The sequence below is a fragment of the Sceloporus occidentalis genome, unplaced genomic scaffold, assembly GCF_023333645.1.
Source record: "Sceloporus occidentalis isolate IW3139 unplaced genomic scaffold, rSceOcc1.0.p SCAF_6, whole genome shotgun sequence".
In the NCBI taxonomy this organism is placed as follows: Eukaryota; Metazoa; Chordata; class Lepidosauria; order Squamata; family Phrynosomatidae; genus Sceloporus; species Sceloporus occidentalis.
The window spans coordinates 68913670-68932658 of NW_028316986.1; the positions used below are offsets into that span (position 1 = coordinate 68913670).

Genomic DNA, 18989 nt, shown 5'->3' on the forward strand with positions numbered 1-18989 from the left:
GTAGCAGAAGCCCTCTAGGGTATGGTAGTCACGCAGCTGCACAATTCTAATTCCTGCTGACGTAAGTCTACTTATGAAGATGTAAGACCACCCCCCGAAAAGGATTCCTCTCATTATTTGTAACATGTTACTTCCAAGCACTGGCTCAAAGGTGACTGTCAAGAACTAGCTGGGAGGGTCTGTGGATCATATAATTATTAGACTCCAGTACCTCTCTTTTATTATTTAGAGACTGATTTTAAATTGTCTGACCACCTGAACATTTGTTTTTGCTTTCTCAACTCTTTACGCCTCTCTATTAAATAAATCACAGGGATTTTAAAAATTGTATTTGTTTTTATCCTATTCCCAGAACAGATGATATACAATCAATAAAACAAAAGAGTCCCAACTTGCAATCTGACACTCTAAGAATAATATGACTAAGGGGTTGTTCCCACTAGGTGAAACCCCGCGTTCTGAATCGAATCCAAGGAGTGGCGTTCCTATTAGGATCCGATTTAAACCTAGAACGGTTCTAGAGCAACCCGCAATCGTCCCCACTACAAATTGAATCGTAGAGCGGGATAGAAATTTAATTCGAGCTTTCCTCATTTAACGCGTGTTAAAAAAACACTAGGGTCCGACCTACGTTTTTCCATTGATTCGAGTTAGGAACCGGAGTATTTAAATAGGAACCACAGCCTTTGAATCGTGTTAGATGGATGGGAGGAGCGGACTGCGTTGGGGCTGGCCTTGGGGGAGTTGCCCTTTCTGTCCCCATCTGTCATGGCTGTCGCCATTTTTGCTTCCCTCACCCCTTTGTCCGCTGTGGTCTTTCAATAAGAGATAAGGATTATTTTTATTTTTGCAACCAACCCTCTGTGTGGGGAGAGCCCATTTCTAACGGAGGAGAGGCAGGAAGGGAAGGCTCCTCTCGAAGAGGCATTCCCTGCCCGCTTGGGCTCTGATCTCGCCCAGACAGGGAAGGGAAGGCTCCTCGTGAGGAGGCATCTGATCTCGCCCAGGCAGGGAAGGGAAGGCTCCTCGTGAGGAGGCATCTGATCTCACCCAGGCAGGGAAGGGAAGGCTCCTCGCGAGGAGGCATCTGATCTCGCCCAGGCAGAGAAGGGAAGGCTCCTCGCGAGGAGGCATCTGATCTCGCCCAGGCAGGGAAGGGAAGGCTCCTCGGGAGGAGGCATCTGATCTCGCCCAGGCAGGGAAGGGAAGGCTCCTCGGGAGGAGGCATCTGATCTCGCCCAGGCTGGGAAGGGAAGGCTCCTCGCGAGGAGGCATCTGATCTCGCCCAGGCAGGGAAGGGAAGGCTCCTCGCGAGGAGGCATCTGATCTCGCCCAGGCAGGGAAGGGAAGGCTCCTCACGAGGAGGCATCTGATCTCGCCCAGGCAGGGAAGGGAAGGCTCCTCGCGAGGAGGCATCTGATCTCGCCCAGGCAGGGAAGGGAAGGCTCCTCGCGAGGAGGCATCTGATCTCGCCCAGGCAAGGAAGGGCTCTGATCAATGGGGGGGGGGGGGGGGATAGAGCCTTTCTCCCTCCCTTTCTCAAATGGAATCTGCCTTCTCCTCCAACCCTGGAAAGAGAATCTTTGGGAAGAGTGCTCCCTCCCTGCTTTTCCAGCAGCCTCCTTCATTGATCTCTGGGCTCTCTGAAGGGATTCTCCCAGGCTGTCTTTTGGGAGACATGAAGAGGGGATGCTGTCATGGAAAACCTATCCCATAGTTCCTCTGGAAAGAGCTTGGGTTTCTTAAATTTGCTTTGCCAGAAGCCTCCCCTATTGATCTCTGTGCTCTCTGAAGGGATTCTCCCTGGCTGTCTTTTGGGAGACATGAAGAGGGGATGCTGTCATGCAAAACCTATCCCATAGTTCCTCCGGAAAGAGCTTGGGTTTCCTAAATTCGCTTTCCTAAATTCGCTAAATTCACAAACAGTCAATGAAATGGAAACGATGCCAAAAGATAAATCGCTTCCAAATATTCCGGATTAACGTTACGTCATTCTGACGTACTATTGATTGACAGCTCCAAATAAGGTATGGAGGAGAAGAATCGCTTTATTTAAACACCGATTTCATGCCAAGTAGGAACGCTTGCAGGTAAAAACTTCGATTTAAATAACCAGATGGGAACGATGAACAAAGCGATTTGGATGGCGGGATAAGAACAGTGTTATTTTGAATCGATTTTATTAAAAACGTTGTATTTTAAATCGTTTCAAATCTTAAGTGGGAACAACCCCTAAATAGCTCACTGGTTTCTTCACCAGTCCCTATCAGGGATCAGACATTGGAACACCTGCCACCCCAGAGAATTGCTCCTAGGGAAGGTGACATTATGTTCCAAACATGGCAACATGGTTGTGTGGGGGCAAACAAAGATGGGGTTTTCAGAAGGTGGGAGATAAATAACCTAGGTTCCCTATTTCTTTTACAGTCATGCATCTGTCCTGAGCATCTAGGTATTTACTAGAAAAGTAAATGTAACTATTGCATAGATTTTGCAACATTCGAGTTTAAATTGGGAAAGCAAAATCACAAATAATAAATTTGTGATGATTTTTAAATCAGATGATTTTTAGATTGTGAATTTTTAATGTGGATTTTGTCCTTTCAAATTGATGTGTGTTTTTAAATGGTGTTATATATCCATGACTAGCTGTGATAGCTATATACACAACTGATACTGTGTATTTGTGAATCTTTTCTTGTTCTCCACCGTGATCCATGGGGAGAAGTGGGTAATAATAATAGTAATAGCAATAGTAATAATAATAATAAGTAGTAGTAGTAGTGATGGTGGTGGTGGTAGGAATCGTAGTACTTTAGTATGGATGATAAAATAGCTCTTACTAGCTTGCATTCCATGGAAAAATGGATAAAGGGCTATTCAAAATGACAAGAATCAGTTAAAATGGTTCTATTTCCTCTCTCTTGGAATATTTTTTTCAAATGAGCTGGTAATCATATTTCCCCAAAACCAATAAAATCAAAAGCACTAATCTCTGCCCTTTTAAGAAATCTGGTTATATTTAGAGCAGAAATAATGTTAATGGTTACTAAATTTAGAACGCTTTCACATAGCCTAGCTTTCCCTAACCTGTTGCCCTCCAAATGTGTTGGACTGCTTTTTTGTGTGATAGGAAGTCCAGTATAGGCAGGATTCAGGCGATTTTGCTTCTGGCAAGATGATGCAGTGCTGTCCTGGAAACCTATTTTTTAAATGCGTCCTGAAACATATTTAGTTTAAGGCACATAATCTGTTTTGTAAAATAGTATAAGAGCTTAAGGGAAGCTATGTTATGAAGACTGCCCAAAGGAAGCATGTATTTTCTTCATCTTAATTTTGATTCAAATTATTTGTCATTTAAAAATGCATATGATTATTTGGCATTAACATATACAATAAAAATACAAAAAATACAAGTATGTGTTTGCACACTTTACACAGGATAACTCACAGGTTATCACAGAACAGAACTCAAAAAGAAGCAAATTGAATACTTTAGTAACACTACTATGATTTTGCTTCGGGCAATTAACAATTTTATTTTTTATTTATTTATTTTGCTTAGCAACATTTCTTATTATTTGTCTGCTGTCTTTTGTTGTGGCAAGTTTATTCAAGTCAATTGAGACATCCAGGCGGTTTGTGAAATCCTGGGTTGCATTTGCACTGCAGAAATAATCCAGTTTGACACCACTTTAACTGCTATGTTTTCAATAATATGGGATTCTGGGATTTGTAGTTTGTTGTGGCACAGAGCTCGCTGACAGAGAAGGCTAAATGTCTCACAAAACTACAATTCCTAGAATTCCATAGCATTGAGCCATGGCAGTTAAAGTCGGGGTCAAATTGCTTTAATTCAGCAATGTAGATGCAGCTGTAGAGAACTGATCTAGAAAAGAAGTTAAGAAAGAACTGGTCATCAGAAGAACTGTGCAGATTGTTCCATTTATGCTAGTTGTACAATTATATAATTTATGAAGAAAGTAGGGAGGTCCTTTCAAAGCCTAAGGTTACTTTTACCTTTTAGCCACAGAAGGCCCCTAGTCACTTACACTTGCCCTGCTTTTCCCCATGTCAACACTATTCCTAAATGCAAAGGGTCAGGGTTCCAGTGTCTTCCTAAACCAAGTCTAGTCATGCCACAGATACCAGTTCGTTCACTAAAGAATGACCCTACCAAAGGAGTGTTGGAAATGCAACAATGCTCTACACTGACAGAGCTAATGCCTCAGAGTGTTATATACTCTGACCTGCAATGATCCCCCTCTATCTATCCTGACCCTTCTGTGATGTAAACTGATACTCTCGGGGATATTTTTGCTCCTCTTCTCACCCCCACTCTTCTCCAAGACCAAGATGAAGATGAAGCTACATCAGAATAGCTTCCTCAGTAACTTTCCTATCTTGGAACAGAGTTCATATAATAGGGCAAAGCGGACAGCTGGGAGAGTGTAACCTGAGGCCACTCCGGCCACAAGCAGATTGGGTCCACAGTGACAGCACAGCCCACTCTGAAAGTGAGTCACTACCATTGGACTCAAGACACACCACCAGAAACTGGATTATCCCAGCTCCTTTTTGCTCCAATCTGAAGGATCGGAGCATGGCTTTGGTGTGACCTACGTTCACATTGGAGACATGTGTTGTATAAACGGCATGCCAACGTGGCTGGAAGCTACTTCTTTTGGCCCATGTGTTTCAGGCCATAGTTTGTTCTTTGGTGTCATTGCTCCTTAGGTCCAAAACACACTGCAGAAATAATCCATGTTGAGATTGTTTTAACTCCATGGCTCAGTGCTAGGGAAATCTGGAAACTGTAGTTCTGAGAGGCATTTAGCCTTCTCTGTCAGAGAGCTCTGGTGCCACAACAAACTACAATTATCAGAAATCACATAGCATTTAGTCAAGGCAATTAAAGCAGTCTTTAACTGGATTATTTCTGCAGTGTATTTTGGACTTTATTGAGAACCTGTAGGCTGCTGCTCTGTACTAATTTCTAATAAGGACGAAATGTTCCTTTGTGAGAAACTTGTTGCATTTAGTAGTCCAAATAATCTCCTCTGCAAATTAACAGTGGAATGTTTTATAAGGCTTCCATTGTTGTTGAAGTTAACCTGTTAGGTGTTTTTGTTTGTTTTTTGTTTGCATGTAGAGATGTAAAGATTATAGCTGTAATGGATTAAGAAATTGTTAGTCCCTATTGCAGAGAACATAGTTTTGTTTTGTTTTCACATTTGTTATAGACTTCTTTGAAACGGATGCCAAAATTATGCCTTGCATGTCAGATAGTAATTCTGTTGCAAAACTCCAGTGACATTAACAAAGTGTAAGTGCCTCTGGTCAAAGCACATTTTCAGTGGATTTCTGCCTCGTTGCTTTTTTATACCATAGTGTTCGATTAAATTAATTCCCCTGAGGGAGAGGTGCATTAATGTCAATTTAGTCTTGCATGCAGTAGCTGAATCCATAATCATAGTTGGATCTTGTCATTTAAACAGCTGTTCCTGTCTCCTTAAGGTTATTAATAACAAACATTGATACGCTGTAAATCAATCTCTTGCCCTCTATGTTGTTCTGTCATTTAATTGTTAGTTTTGCATAATGGCCAGTCAGGTCAGTTTAGATGCACATATGATCCAGAGCCACAGTGAGACCCTGTAACATGGACCTCACAGTGTCCAGTAACAGTTTCATTGTGACAAAATTCACTGGCTGAAACAGAACAGATTCAAGCAGCTGAGGGAAACTTCTGAAAAAAATGGCTGAGGGGGGAGTGTTAATTGGTACTTGCCTCTCTGTTCCTTTTTGATCCAACGTTTCCCATATTAAGTGTGCTTTGCAAAGAGAAGGAGCTACTAGGGTGTCGCTGTACTTGACTTTAGTGCTCCATGTCATTTGCTTCACATGCCTGGTTTTGAGTAGCATGGCTCATTCTCTGAATGTCTGCATCATCCTTGAGTTTGAAGATTCTGGAGATAAAGGAACATTCTTCTATATACAGTGGGCCCTTGCCTTACGTGGGGGATCCGTTCCGGACCCACCCGCATAAGGCTAATTTTGTGTATGCTCAAGCCCCATTCATTTGAATGGGGCTCATGCACGGCGGTGCGGTGGCCGTGCCCCATTCATCTGAATGGGATGCGCCACCCCTTGCACCCCATGCATTTCTCGTGGCATGCGCCCATATGCTCAAGTCTGTGTAAAGCGTGCCCGCATATAACTTGTATAATTTGCTTATTCAGGCAATGTGAACCAGATTGAACATTGAAAAATTGATAAAATCTGATCTGACATTCTGCAGTGGGGTCCCACAGGGTTCTGTCCTGGACCCAGTGCTGTTCAACATCTTTATCAATGACTTGGATGACAGAATTGAGTGTATACTTATCAAATTTTCAGATGACACCAAATTAGGAGGAATAGCTAATACTCCTGAGGACAGGATCAAACTTCAGAATGACCTGAATAGATTAGAAAGCTGGGCCAAAGCTAGAAAAATGAATTTCAACACAGAGGAATGTAAGTTACTGTGCTTAGGGCGGAAAATGAAATGAACAGATATAGGATGGGGGACACCTGGCTGAATGAGACTACGTGTGAAAAGGATCTAGGAGTCCAAGTAGACCACAAGTTGAACATGAGTCAACAGTGTGATGCAGCAGTTAAAAAGGCCAATGCAATTTTAGGCTGCATCAATAAAAGTATAGTGTCTAGATCAAGAGAAGTAATAGTGCCACTAAATTCTGCTTTGGTCAGGCCCCACCTGGAATATTGTGTCCAGTTCTGGGCACCACAATTTAAAAAGGATGTTGAGAAACTGGAGCGTGTCCAAAGGAGGGTGACCAAAATGGTGCAGGGTCTGGAAACCATGTCCTTAGAGGAACAACTTAGGGAGCTGGGGATGTTTAGCCTGGAAAAGAGAAGATTAAGATATGATAGCCCTGTTTAAATATTTGAAGGGATGTCATATTGAGGAGGGAGCTGACTTGTTTTCTGCTGCTCCAGAGAACAGGACCCAGAACAATGGATGCAAGGTCCAGGAAAAGAGATTCCACCTCAACATTAGGAAGAAATTCTTGACAGTAAGGGCAGTTCAACAGTGGAACACACTCCCTCGGAATGTAGTGGAGTCTCCTTCCTTAGAGGTTTTTAAACAGAGGCTAGATGGCCTTCTGTCAGGGCTGCTTTAATTTAGATTTCCTGCATGGCAGGGGGTTGGACTGAATGACCCTTACGGTCTCTTCCAACTCTCTGATTCTATAATTCTATGTACATTTTAATGTGGGCATTAAATCCAAGCACCAGGCACCTTTCACCAATGTTAAACTCAAGTGGTATCATATTTAACACTGGAAAATGAAGGTTTGTATTTTTTTTTTTTTTTGAACATTTGAATCCACTAGTTTCGAACATAGGATACTTACTATATTTCCAGTGTGAACCAATACCTGTCACAATTGGTTCTGCCAAATAATAATTATTTTATTATTTTCTTCCCATTTTATAAGAGTGCTCCGTGCAATATGAAAAAAATAATACAACACAAATTGATGGAAACATATTCAGGGGAGCTGTGTTGGCTATGCAACAAAATAGAACAAAATACAAACTATGCCTGTGTCTCTAACATCATCACTTTTCTTCTCATTTATGGTTTTAAAATCTTTTCCTGATGAAGAAGTCAGTGAAGGTTTGAAAGCTCACATGATATATTTTATACTTTGAAGCTGGACAAATAAAGATACTGCTGCTTTGTGCAACTCAAATTGATGTAATTGACATATATGTTATTATCTCTTTGATTCTTAGGACAGAAGGAGGTGTTTCTAAAGGTGCAACTGTAGGTGTTCTACTGGACCTCAATAAGCACACCCTGACATTTTACATCAATGGGCAACAGCAGGGCCCTCCAGCATTCGAAAACGTGGAGGGTGTCTTTATGCCTGCATTAAGTCTCAACCGAAATGTGCAGGTAAAGTTATTTTCTTTAAGGATCTCAGGTGTTGTATATGCAAGAAAAATGAGATAAGAAATAAGAAAATAGCAGGCATCCATTGTTCAACTTAATTTACTCAAATAGCCCAGTTAATCTCCAGAAGATAGGGCAGTCAGATAAAGCAGTGTTCTTGCTGGTGGCAACATTGATATACTCCTGCATGATTCATAAAAGTATACATTTTGGAGGAAGACAATCTTACAGTTGGATAAAGGAGGCTGCTCAAGTTCTAACTGTCACTCTTTATATATCCGATGTGGTTTTGTTTGTTTGTTTGTTTGTTTGTTTTCTCTCCCTCGATCCAGATGATTGAACATGGGATCAGGAAGGGTTTTACATAGTAACCTGGGAATAGGGAAGGGTCTACAATTTTTGATCCTAAAGGCTATATCCAATGTTGGTTGGAGGGACAATGGGATGCCTGTCCATGTGCATGCAACTGTGCATGTCTATATAAGCATAGGCTGAGATCCTACATTGCCCACCACCCACGATGGCTGCTCACTCGCAGGACACAGTTTTGCTATGACAGCAATCCTGAATGGCCAATATCTGATTGGTGTAGCTCTCTTGAAGGCTGGAGGTTTGAAGAAGCATCTGGAGTCTGGGTAGATGTTGCCATTAGTTTGTTTTTGGCAATGGAGTGTAGCCAGATGCTTCTCTGATTCCCAAGGTTTTCCACCAACCGTGGTGGTTCAAGAAAGCTATCATAGCCCAAATGTGGATCTGAGGGGTTGTATGCTTTGATCATCATGGACAGTGGAAGACAATTCCAACCTTTGCAATGCCCCCCCAAAAAAGAAAAAAAGAAGACATGTGCAAGTATAAAATGGACTTGCATTTGTGTACATTTTCTCTTGTCCCCAACTACAAACATCCCAGTGCACAGGGATTGAGATATTTTAACCTCTTCTTCTTACCAACTGAGATTTAGGGATCTCTAATAACAAGTTCCTAGTGCTACCAGGACTGCTATCTAGCTAGAGATGATTCTCTATTTGCATCTTATTTTTAGTGCTAAAATCCTGTTTCTTTTTTCTTTTTACTGTTGCAGGTGACGCTGCACACAGGACTCGAGGTACCTCAGACTGTAAGACCACCAAAGCTGCCGAGCAATTGAGCTCCTGTTGTTTAAATCTAAGATGGATTTTATAATCTTTCTAACTAGCACTTGGCATAAATCAATTTTACAAAACATTTGTCACTAGGTCAGAGTCAACAGTGGTTATCTGATTTGGGTAACCCAGTGATTTTTTTAAAAAATATATTGACATGCCTTTTGAGTTTTTACATTGTTTTAAGATCACCAAACCTTCTGTGCATTTTTACTGTACCACTGTGTGAAACCTGATTGGTTTGCCTATCCAAAAAGCAATCATAGAAAGCAAAAAGCTATCACAGACAGAACAAAAACAAAAACAACCAAAACTCTTTTCCTTTTCACCATTCATCTTGCAGCCAGGTGTGACACAAATCAGAGAAGATTAACTGTACTTTCATCTCCATCTATTACAATAGGAGTTAATTATCATTGTGTTAACCTTCTCTGAGTCTGGATTAAATCCATTATGCCTTCATTTACTCTATCCTAGCCTCTGGTTGTGCTGTACCAACATGTGCGACTACAACCCACATTTTATATGTGCTAATCTTTTAGGGAGGTTTGGGTATTATAGATGATCCTATCCCAATTCAGCTGTCTTGCTAAATGACCTCTGTGTCTTACATTCTGCAAATTTGGACATGATGGAAGAGGATGAGAGTGGATTGGTTTCCCCCATTGAGTAGCATAATTCCAATTTATTCTGCTGGATGCAAGGATTGAAATTTTAAAACAATATATGTGGCAGCTTTCAAATCACTTATCCCAAGGTAGTTCTAGTGGATTGAAGTTTTTATCCTGAACATCCATATTGGTGTGTCTGATTGACTAAAACACATACAGTCCTTCTGTATTTCATAGGCTGTAAATCATGTAGTGCTTTATACATCACATTTTAACAAAATTATTTGCATGCAGAGGAGATCTTTGCAAAAGATAAAAGATCCACTCACTGAACCACGGATCTGGAGATATGGAAGAAATGAAGCATAGATCCCATGTCTGCCTAATAATGATAGATCTTTAGCAACCCTATGAGATTCTATACCATCTTTTTTTCTTTTATCTGTTTTCCTCATTAGCCTTCTTGTCATCATAACATTCATACTACAATTTTCTTCTTCCATTCTGGCAAAATGGACTTGGATCAACATTCTTACTCATGAGTATTGTTTCTGCTAATTTTTGTGAGCTTGAGTTGGACACCTGCAAAAAGCTACAGTAGAATGTTTGGAGACAAATGAGAGTTTGTCCCTACCTCACCCCACCCTCAGAAAATAGGTGTTGCTAGCATACTGTTAATGAGGAACCCACATTCCTGAAACTAAGGCACTCACAAGCCTTTGCTCTGTATTCCCTTTAAACTTTAAAAGAGCTTCTAAGGATGAATAATGGAAAAGCAACTTATAATATACCCTGTGAAATGAGAAAGCATTTAGACAAGTACATTTATGCATGTCTTCTTTTTCACTCTACTCAACAGTACTCTTGAGAGGATTGAAGTTAAGTGCACATGTATGTCATTCATTGGATTTCAGTAATATCTTTCTGAGTTATTTTGTGGCCTTCTACAATGCCCACTGAGTGGCTGTGCATGAAAAATTAAATATGCTATCATACTAATGAGCTGCAATTGCAGCCTGGGAGGCAAACTAGGCATGGCACTAAATGCATTTAAATTTATGAAGTTGCTTGGCTGGGGAGGTATGTGGAAGTTTATTGGTGATAGCGAGGCATTTCCTTCCAGTGCAACTAGCAGACAGTGAGTGGTTTTTATCAGCACTGGAGTAGGGAAGAAAAATGTTAAATTCACCCCATTTGGCTGCTAAAATCTTAATAATTATCATACATGTCTGGCAGCTGCCTTTTATATTTAAAACCTTGTACATTAAATGCAAGTATACATTTAACATCATGTTGAGTTTAGTCTTCAGTGGCCAGTTCAGACAATCCTAGCTTTATAAGCTATGAGTTGTGAAGCCAGGAATGATCACTGTCTGAACACTCTTTGCTTATCCCTCCTCCTTTTGTGCTTAATTCCTGGTTAACCTGCTAGCTGCAGATAGTAGAACTCTGGTTTAATCTCTGTTAACTAAACAGGTCTGTAACCATACTAAACAATTATAGCACTTTGATTCCATTTTTAAGTGCCATAGCTGCATAATATGGAATCCTGGGATTTGTAGTCTATTTAGAATTCTTTAGTACATTCCCATGAATATTAGTATTAGGGTTGTCCCATGGAAAATTCACAAAACTACAAATCCCAGGATTCCATAGAACAGAGTCAGGACAATTGAAGTGGTATGAAATTGATATAATTGTACAACATGGATAATAATCCAGGATTTACACACCAATGTCCATGCTCAAAATAAAGAGAGGAGTGTTTGATCCTAGTGCTCATCATTTATGGAGCTGGAAATGTTTGCCCAAACTCAGCCATCAACAAACACGTTGTAGTGGGGTGCAAAGTATCAGCAATACCATGGAACCATCCCTGTGCCTTTTCAATAAAGTACATATAAGGCAAACCATACTGGTCAAATACACTGCTTAGAGAAACATCTAAGACAGGATATTATAACTCAAAGCTATGCTTGTGTTCTCCTGTAAGTACATGAAGTAATTGTGTGCTTAATTTTAAGCGTGTGAATAAATGCTGGGTTAAGTAAGACTTTTCTCCGTCAGAAAGATACCTGACATAATCAAATTCTTTTCTCATTTCGCCTCATTTCATAGCATTTCTTTTATAATTATTTGCCTTTCTAATCATGCTATTTAGGTATCTCACTCTTTGTATATGCAGACATGCATGCAAACATAAACATGCATTCTCATTCTGCTGAATACTATAATAATCCCATATGATATCTCATATGATGTACCTGTTGCAAAGCTGCATGATTTCAGACTATAGTTGAAAGAGAGAACACTCATTATATATACAAAGAGAAATATAATTTGATATGCACCAAAAACTTGGCATTCAAAAGTCAGATAAACACTTGTATGGAATTTCCCCCCAGAGATGCTAGTTTTCTGCATCTAAACAATATTTTCTGTGGGGTACCATTCCAGCTTTCTTTCCTCTACCTGAAGTCTGAAAATATATGCCACAGAAGGCTTTGGCCTTTAGCTCTCTGCTTGTTCTTGGATTTTGTACACACTATAATAATAATAAAAGCTGAGAGCTAAAGCAATTTAACAGAAGCTTGTAAATATCAAATCTAGTTTTGTGTATCTTTTGTGTGAGATACTGCAGCATTAGGACAAAACTATCCATAGCATATTTTGGGGCAATTCAGATGCTAAATGGGGTCAGATTTTTCACTGCAGGGCCACATGCAGTGGCATTTATGTATTCAGTAACAGCAAAATTCATGAGCAGGATACATTTCTAAGCATCAGATATAATTAATATTGCCACGGTTGACATCCATAATCTCTTGCCTCTAATGTGGTATTGAGCAAATGTAGATGCTGTGATGAGAACTGCTGAGGTAAAAAGAGGCCAAGAAAATGTCTAAATAAATGCTTTAGGAATTATGATAAGTAGTCAGGTCAGCACATGCAGAGACGAACTGTACAACATAAATCAGAACCATGTTGTAGGCATCCATTGTGTAAGTCACACATATATCTTCTAGTCATTATTCCTGGTCTGTCTGTCTCCATGATCACAAGTGCAGGTTCTGCTAAGTGTAACTGTGTGTGTTCATTTCGAAACAGAACCTAAATATTATGTGCCTGCACGTTTGTGGTGGCCATGTTTATATCACCACTAGGTTTTCAGGGCTGGGCTTCACACAGTGGCTATAGTTTCTTGAAAACATTTCATGTAAACTGGCCTAAATGCATCATGTCATAGCACATGCCGTTTCATGTGGAACTCAACAAAATCCCTTAAAAGTGAAGAAATATTGGATAAAGGTTAAAGGAATGGGGACACTGAGTGAAGAAATGCAAGATAATCTCATTTCCATGTAATATCTTCTTATTTGTCTCCACCAATAATACTGGAGTCAAACAGAACGGAGCTTCTTTGTATACTGGAGCTGACAAAGAAAGTGAATGGCTGGTTTAATTGAATACTTTCTTTTCTCTGGAAAAAAGCTTCCTCTAACTGAGAAGTTTCTTCCACTGTTGGAAGAACTTCTTCCTGAAGAGAAAGCTTCTTTTACTGGAGGATGGAAATGTTTCTACCCAGCACAGTGAAAAAGAATAATATCCTCCCTGAAGCTTACAAGCAAAGGTGCTTTTTTTAAAAAAAAATGTAGCATTTTTTCTTATGAATCTGAATCTTACTGGTAGTCCCAGCTAGAGTAAAACCACTGAACTAAGAAGAATTACATATATGTTGACTCAAAAACTGATAGAAGAGGTCTGTTCTTGTTGGGCCTACTGATATGATGCAAGCAATGATGTTTTAATTTTAAAATGTTTATATAACTGTGATACACTGAAAATGCAAAGAATGCTGTTCTCTTTCTTAATTTTATAATTTGAAATAATCATACTTTTGTCTGGGATTTATTTTATTTTATTATTTTTTATTTCTAAAAATGTAGCTGGGTTTGCTTCAAGTCTACCTCACTTAGCCTACTCACTGTGAACTTGGCTTGTATGAATTTAGAACATGCCGCTATAACATTGACCTTGGAAGTTCTTAATAGGCCAGTATGTGGCAGTGATTTCCAAATGGCCAGATTCTACTTTTGTGAATCAGAAGAGCTTTATAGGTAAGTGTCACAGTCACAGAGAAAGTGAGTGTTGGACATAATCAGACCCAAGACTAAGAACATTTTATTGATGGCTCAGGGCCAAAGTCAACCAGAGGTAGGCATGAGCCATAAGGTAATACAGTTGGTCCTCCATATCTGCAGATTCCACATCCACGGATTCAACCAACTATGGTTTGAAAATATTTAAAAACAAAAAAAACCTTTTCATAAAGCAAACCTTGATTTTGCTTTTTTTTATATAAGGGACAGCATTTTGCTATGCCACTGTATATAATGTGACTTGAGCATCCATGGATTGTGGCATTCATGGGAGTGGTGATGGTGGTCCTGAAACCAAACCCCAGCAGATACTGTGGGCCCACTGTACTATTGCTGTTTGTCCTGCATAAACTGTCGGTATTACTGGTAGATTTGAGTGCCACATTTAAACTATATATGGATTTTTATACCAGCTTGACAGGAAAAAAGATCTGAGTTTTATTAATAAGGGTAAAACAGTATTCTACATCTTTAAAATGTTGCATTATTTTACTCCTAGCAACTTAAAATCTTTCTGTTTGGTTTGAAAAAGGTTTTGGAACAACTTTTATAAGCTGTTGCAGAGTTCTTTGTTTTTCAGAACTGCCTTTTGTATTCTTTTGGTGTTACTCATACTGTGGTGCACTTGCACTAGCCTTTTCTTGTAGGTAATAACTGAGGAAGGTGTGACACAAGTTTAGAAGAATGAGTGCAATAATCTGGGGAATACATCATAATTTCCATTTCTATTTTTTGTCATATTTTAACTCTTAAGACGAATAAGTTTCTTTCTCAGAGAAATTAAGGGCCATTTCACCAGTGAGATATGTGTGCACACTCAACAAAGGATGACAGCCAGATGTACACCTAAAATCTTAGATGTACATCTATAACACAGAAGCCATCCTAAAAACAAAAAAGTACTGTTAGAAATATATAATATAGCCTATGTTAACACAAATTAGCTGTAATTTACTTGCCTTACAAGCAGTGCTGAATTTATGCAGAGGCCAAGTAAGATATAATTTAGCGTCTTGGGTTAAGAGTGACTCTTAAGTTAAAACAAAGCAATTACAATCACTCTAAAGCAAATATCATTGTTCAGATATGACAAAATTATACTTAATGGCTATTTTTTTGTGGTAATGCTATGGGTTTAAATATGACATACTTTGAGGTTTCTGCATGTCTTAATCTGGTCCTTTTTACAGGTTCTTATAAGAATTATGGTGTGATAAAGCATGTTAATCATTTTGAAGGTTTGAAAGTGCCATGCCAATTGTTGTTTGTAACCAGATTTAGGCATGTTCAACTAGATGAATAGAAGGGAAATATTTCTGTGCCTTCTTCCTAATAGCAGATCCTCCAACACCCTGAAAATGCAACACAGAGGGTAATATATAGAATGACCTACTAGAGGAGGAATCCAGAATCCCTGAAATTCAGGGTACAAACACTTTTCATGAACAGAGCCATTATCTCAGTAGGTAGGGGAGCCTCTTGAGAAAAGTAATAGTGCCACCAAGAAGAAGAAGATTTCATCTTCCATTCTTCTTTGTATCTTACTGTACCTAGACATTGGAACAGTTTCATGCAGTGAATTAGATACTCAACAACTTTTTTCCCAGAATGACATGGGTGAGCTCATCAGATAACATAGCCATAAACTATTTGTGTGGACCTCAAAACAGTGATCAGTGCTCTTGAGAAGTGGTATATGTTAAATCATGTGAACATTCAAGAGATTTAACATATAGCAACTATCAAGAGCACTCAGTGTGCTCAGTACAGGAAAGTCTGCATAGATGAAAAGAAGGCATAAAAGTAGTTGTGTAAATCAAACACTTGCTTGGAGCAAAAGGAAAATAGGTTCTGAAAACAAAGTCAGAGTGGAAGTCTCCAGATGTACTCGTTGAGATTTTTCTTTTATGCTTCATTGGTCCTGGATCCAGAGATAACAAGAGAGGGGAAAAAAATAAGAGAGTAAGAGACATTGGGCAGATGCAGGTATTTTGTTACCACTATCAATAGTTTGATACTTTTCAATAGTGAAGGTCATAAAGGAGTGCTGTTTACAAAGGCACACCATGTTGTCCTTTGAGAACAATAGGCATGGGGTCATTCAGATAGTTGTCTAATGCCTTTAAGGTTAAATTGAATATCCTTTCTCTGCATTCAAGTAGTCTTCAATAACAATCTCAGGTATGCCTGTAAACTAAACTGTGAATACTTAAGATGATGTTATCTGAAAAATCTGAGGAAAGCCCAACAGCTCAGCTGCAAGTAGTCTACCCAAGACAGTTCAGATGGGCTCAGCCCTACAGGCTCCCTGTTTATCTTTAATAAGAGATCTTGGTTTTGGACCTTTTTAGATCTGCTTCAGAGGTTACTTTTCCTATCTTCTCTCTTGATAAACATGTAGGGAGAAATGGCATAAGGCATGCATCTGGGTAATGCTAGGAAGTTCTACCATCAATATAAAATCATTTTATTTACATTTATATCTTTCCTCTTTATAAAGATCTTTGGAGAAGGTCCTGAGAGGCCTTCAACATCTAGCTGAATTACAGGCATGATCTTTGTGATATAGTTGCCAACTTTCGAGTTATTAAGAGAGAGAAAACAGTGGAAGGAAGGGAACAGGGTGAGACCAGGCAGGGATCAGATCCAGGCTGTGATTCACTAACAATTTGTATCTGTTCCTGGTGCTGACATGCATAGTGGCATAGCTGTCTGATCTTGGTTAGGTTTTACTATAGCATATGAAAGGCAGGAGTTGGCCAGGAAAATATATGTGAGTCTTATCTCCTATCGGTGCTACTGCCAACCACCATAGTGTTCTGCTGTTACCACCTACTCTTCTGGTTTCTTGTTATCCTGCTTCACTTGGTTCACTTGAGCCTATGTGGGGAAAGATTGCTGTGGAGGAAACCATCACGTGTGTCTGTAGACTCAAGCAATACAGAATAGTGGTGTTCTGGTGATCAGCTCAATGGTTTGATACCTTAGTAGATAGGATATACAACTCACCAGTGAACCCTCTGGAAATAATGTTTCTGGCAACCATTCTGTCAAGCACTCAAGTGTTTCATTTTTATGTGAAGAAATTAAGAAACAGAAGCACTGAAGCACTAAGTCGGGCATACTCACTTAGCAGCTTTACTTTGTGAAATTACTGAGAATCATCATTATCTGCCTGCTTCCCTTCCATATTTTTATCCTTAAATGTTAAGGATATTTAACCTTTCAAAAAGTAGATTGTAAAATTACCCCTTTCCCAATTCTCACTGAATACATTTTTTTATCTATAAGATTCTAAAGGATTTAAGGAACACAAATGGCTCATCCAGGCTGTCCTAGAATAAACACTTGGAAATTGGTATGGAACTAAATGCAGCTGTCAGCTCAGAGTTATGGCTTAAGAAACAGTGGCAGTCAGTGGCAGGTAGAATGAGAGTAATGCTGAACTCTTTTCCTTAGGTCAATGACAAGGCAGCAGACAGAAGCTTCTCAAAGACAAAGGCTGGTGTCCTGTTAGTTAAAATGTCACAAACTAGACTTATGACATCATCACTGTTTCCTATTCACATTTAGGATTGGTGTACCAGAGCCAAGATCATAAATTCCCCTGAAACCCACCTTAAAATCCAGCCAGACCACACTGAGAGAATGTTATGCTGCACTGGAGAGCGGGATGCTGAAGGATGATGTGTTCAGCCCCCTCTTGCCAGCAAGTAGCAGTGAATTGACAAGTTGTGACAAGAACCCCACATGGTCCCTGCTCTTATGCTGCTGCTCACTGGACAGGGAAGACGATACACATCATCCTGCAGTGCCCTGCTCAGTAACCCCACTACTGGAACTATTCTGTCCTGTGATACAACTGGCTGGATTAGAAACCCAATTTCAGGGGTCATTTCAGAAGATGGAGTGCAACCACAGCACTGTGGCTACATATCTGTTACAGGAACTTGGTCAGCATCTCCATGTAACTGTCCTTCTGCTACTGAACCCCTTGTAGATTATTTTCAAAGATCGTTGGGTGCGACTCTCCCATATCTTTTAGGTCCGTATATAGATTTTGAGGGACCTGGTTAGTAAATAGGTGGAGAGGCTTAGAAGATCAGTAAAAGTGCCTTTTTATGGCTTTCTAAAAGGCCTTAAAGGCTGTATCATCATCTTTCTATTGTTATAATTTGGAGAAAAAAAATGTTTTCAAAAATTATAGAAGCCTTTTAAAGTATGCCACTGTACAATATGGGTCATTATCCTTTATCATTCATTCTCTTAGTTGTTTTCCTTAATAAAAATGCCTCATATGACACTCAATGCAACCAGTTAGAGGAAATGATAGGGTATAAAAGATGTAGTACTGTGCAGCAATATGCAGTTGCTTTAGTGTTTCTTTCCTACTAATATGTTTTTTAAAACACAAATATTTCATTGACATCATTCTGAGTTTGTGAGAAATCCTCTTAATGGAAAAGGACTGTAGAAGAGTAGATGTCCTTTCCTAATGGAGGAAAGGATGGTGGCTTGCTCACCTTGACAAACATCCTTTGATGGAAAAGATGGAATATACATTAATTAATAAATTGAGGGCTGCAAGCAAATTGGACTTCCCAAACTTAGGAAAGATGGGCTGAAGAGCATATGAACTCCCAATGTAAACTGAAAAAGTTATAGAGAAAAGCTACAATCCGACAGTTAGGTACGCTGAAAGTAATAGATTTCAATAAGTTTAAGTGTGCTTAACTGTGCGTAGGATTGTACCCATATACTGGACTGAGAAAAAACAATATGAGTTGTATAAGAGTATAAGATGAGAAACATTAATATGTAATGTAATGTATGATGTATACATACCAATCCATCTTAGTGTAAATAACGCATTGTAATGTACTGGCATAGTCTGTTATTGGTCAGTGGTCCAGTTCCATTGTAGTGTTGTAGAATTTTTTAAATGTGTTCAGCAAAAAAGGGGAAAAAAGAGCACTTGGTTTCAAAGTTTCTTAGATGTTTTAGAGCAAGAGGAAATGTACTGTTTTGACCTTTATCCTCCTGTTTTAATGTGGATAATAATTTTTAAAAGATTATACTTCAGACAGCCATTGAAACACAGAGCAAT

The 18989-nt window shown here is 39.4% G+C and overlaps 1 protein-coding gene across 3 annotated transcripts in view; it reads left to right on the forward strand.

The window, feature by feature from the left end:
- Positions 1-15392, forward strand: part of TRIM67 (tripartite motif containing 67) — a 53179-nt gene extending 37787 nt beyond the window's left edge. For all 3 annotated transcript variants that reach the window (XM_089529957.1, XM_089529958.1, XM_089529959.1), the window contains exons 9-10: positions 7810-7972; positions 9051-15392. In XM_089529957.1, the coding sequence (XP_089386083.1) occupies positions 7810-7972; positions 9051-9116 (229 nt within the window). In that variant the 3' untranslated portion in view covers positions 9117-15392. The remainder of the gene's footprint in view (positions 1-7809; positions 7973-9050) is intronic.
- Positions 15393-18989: the final 3597 nt, after the last annotated feature.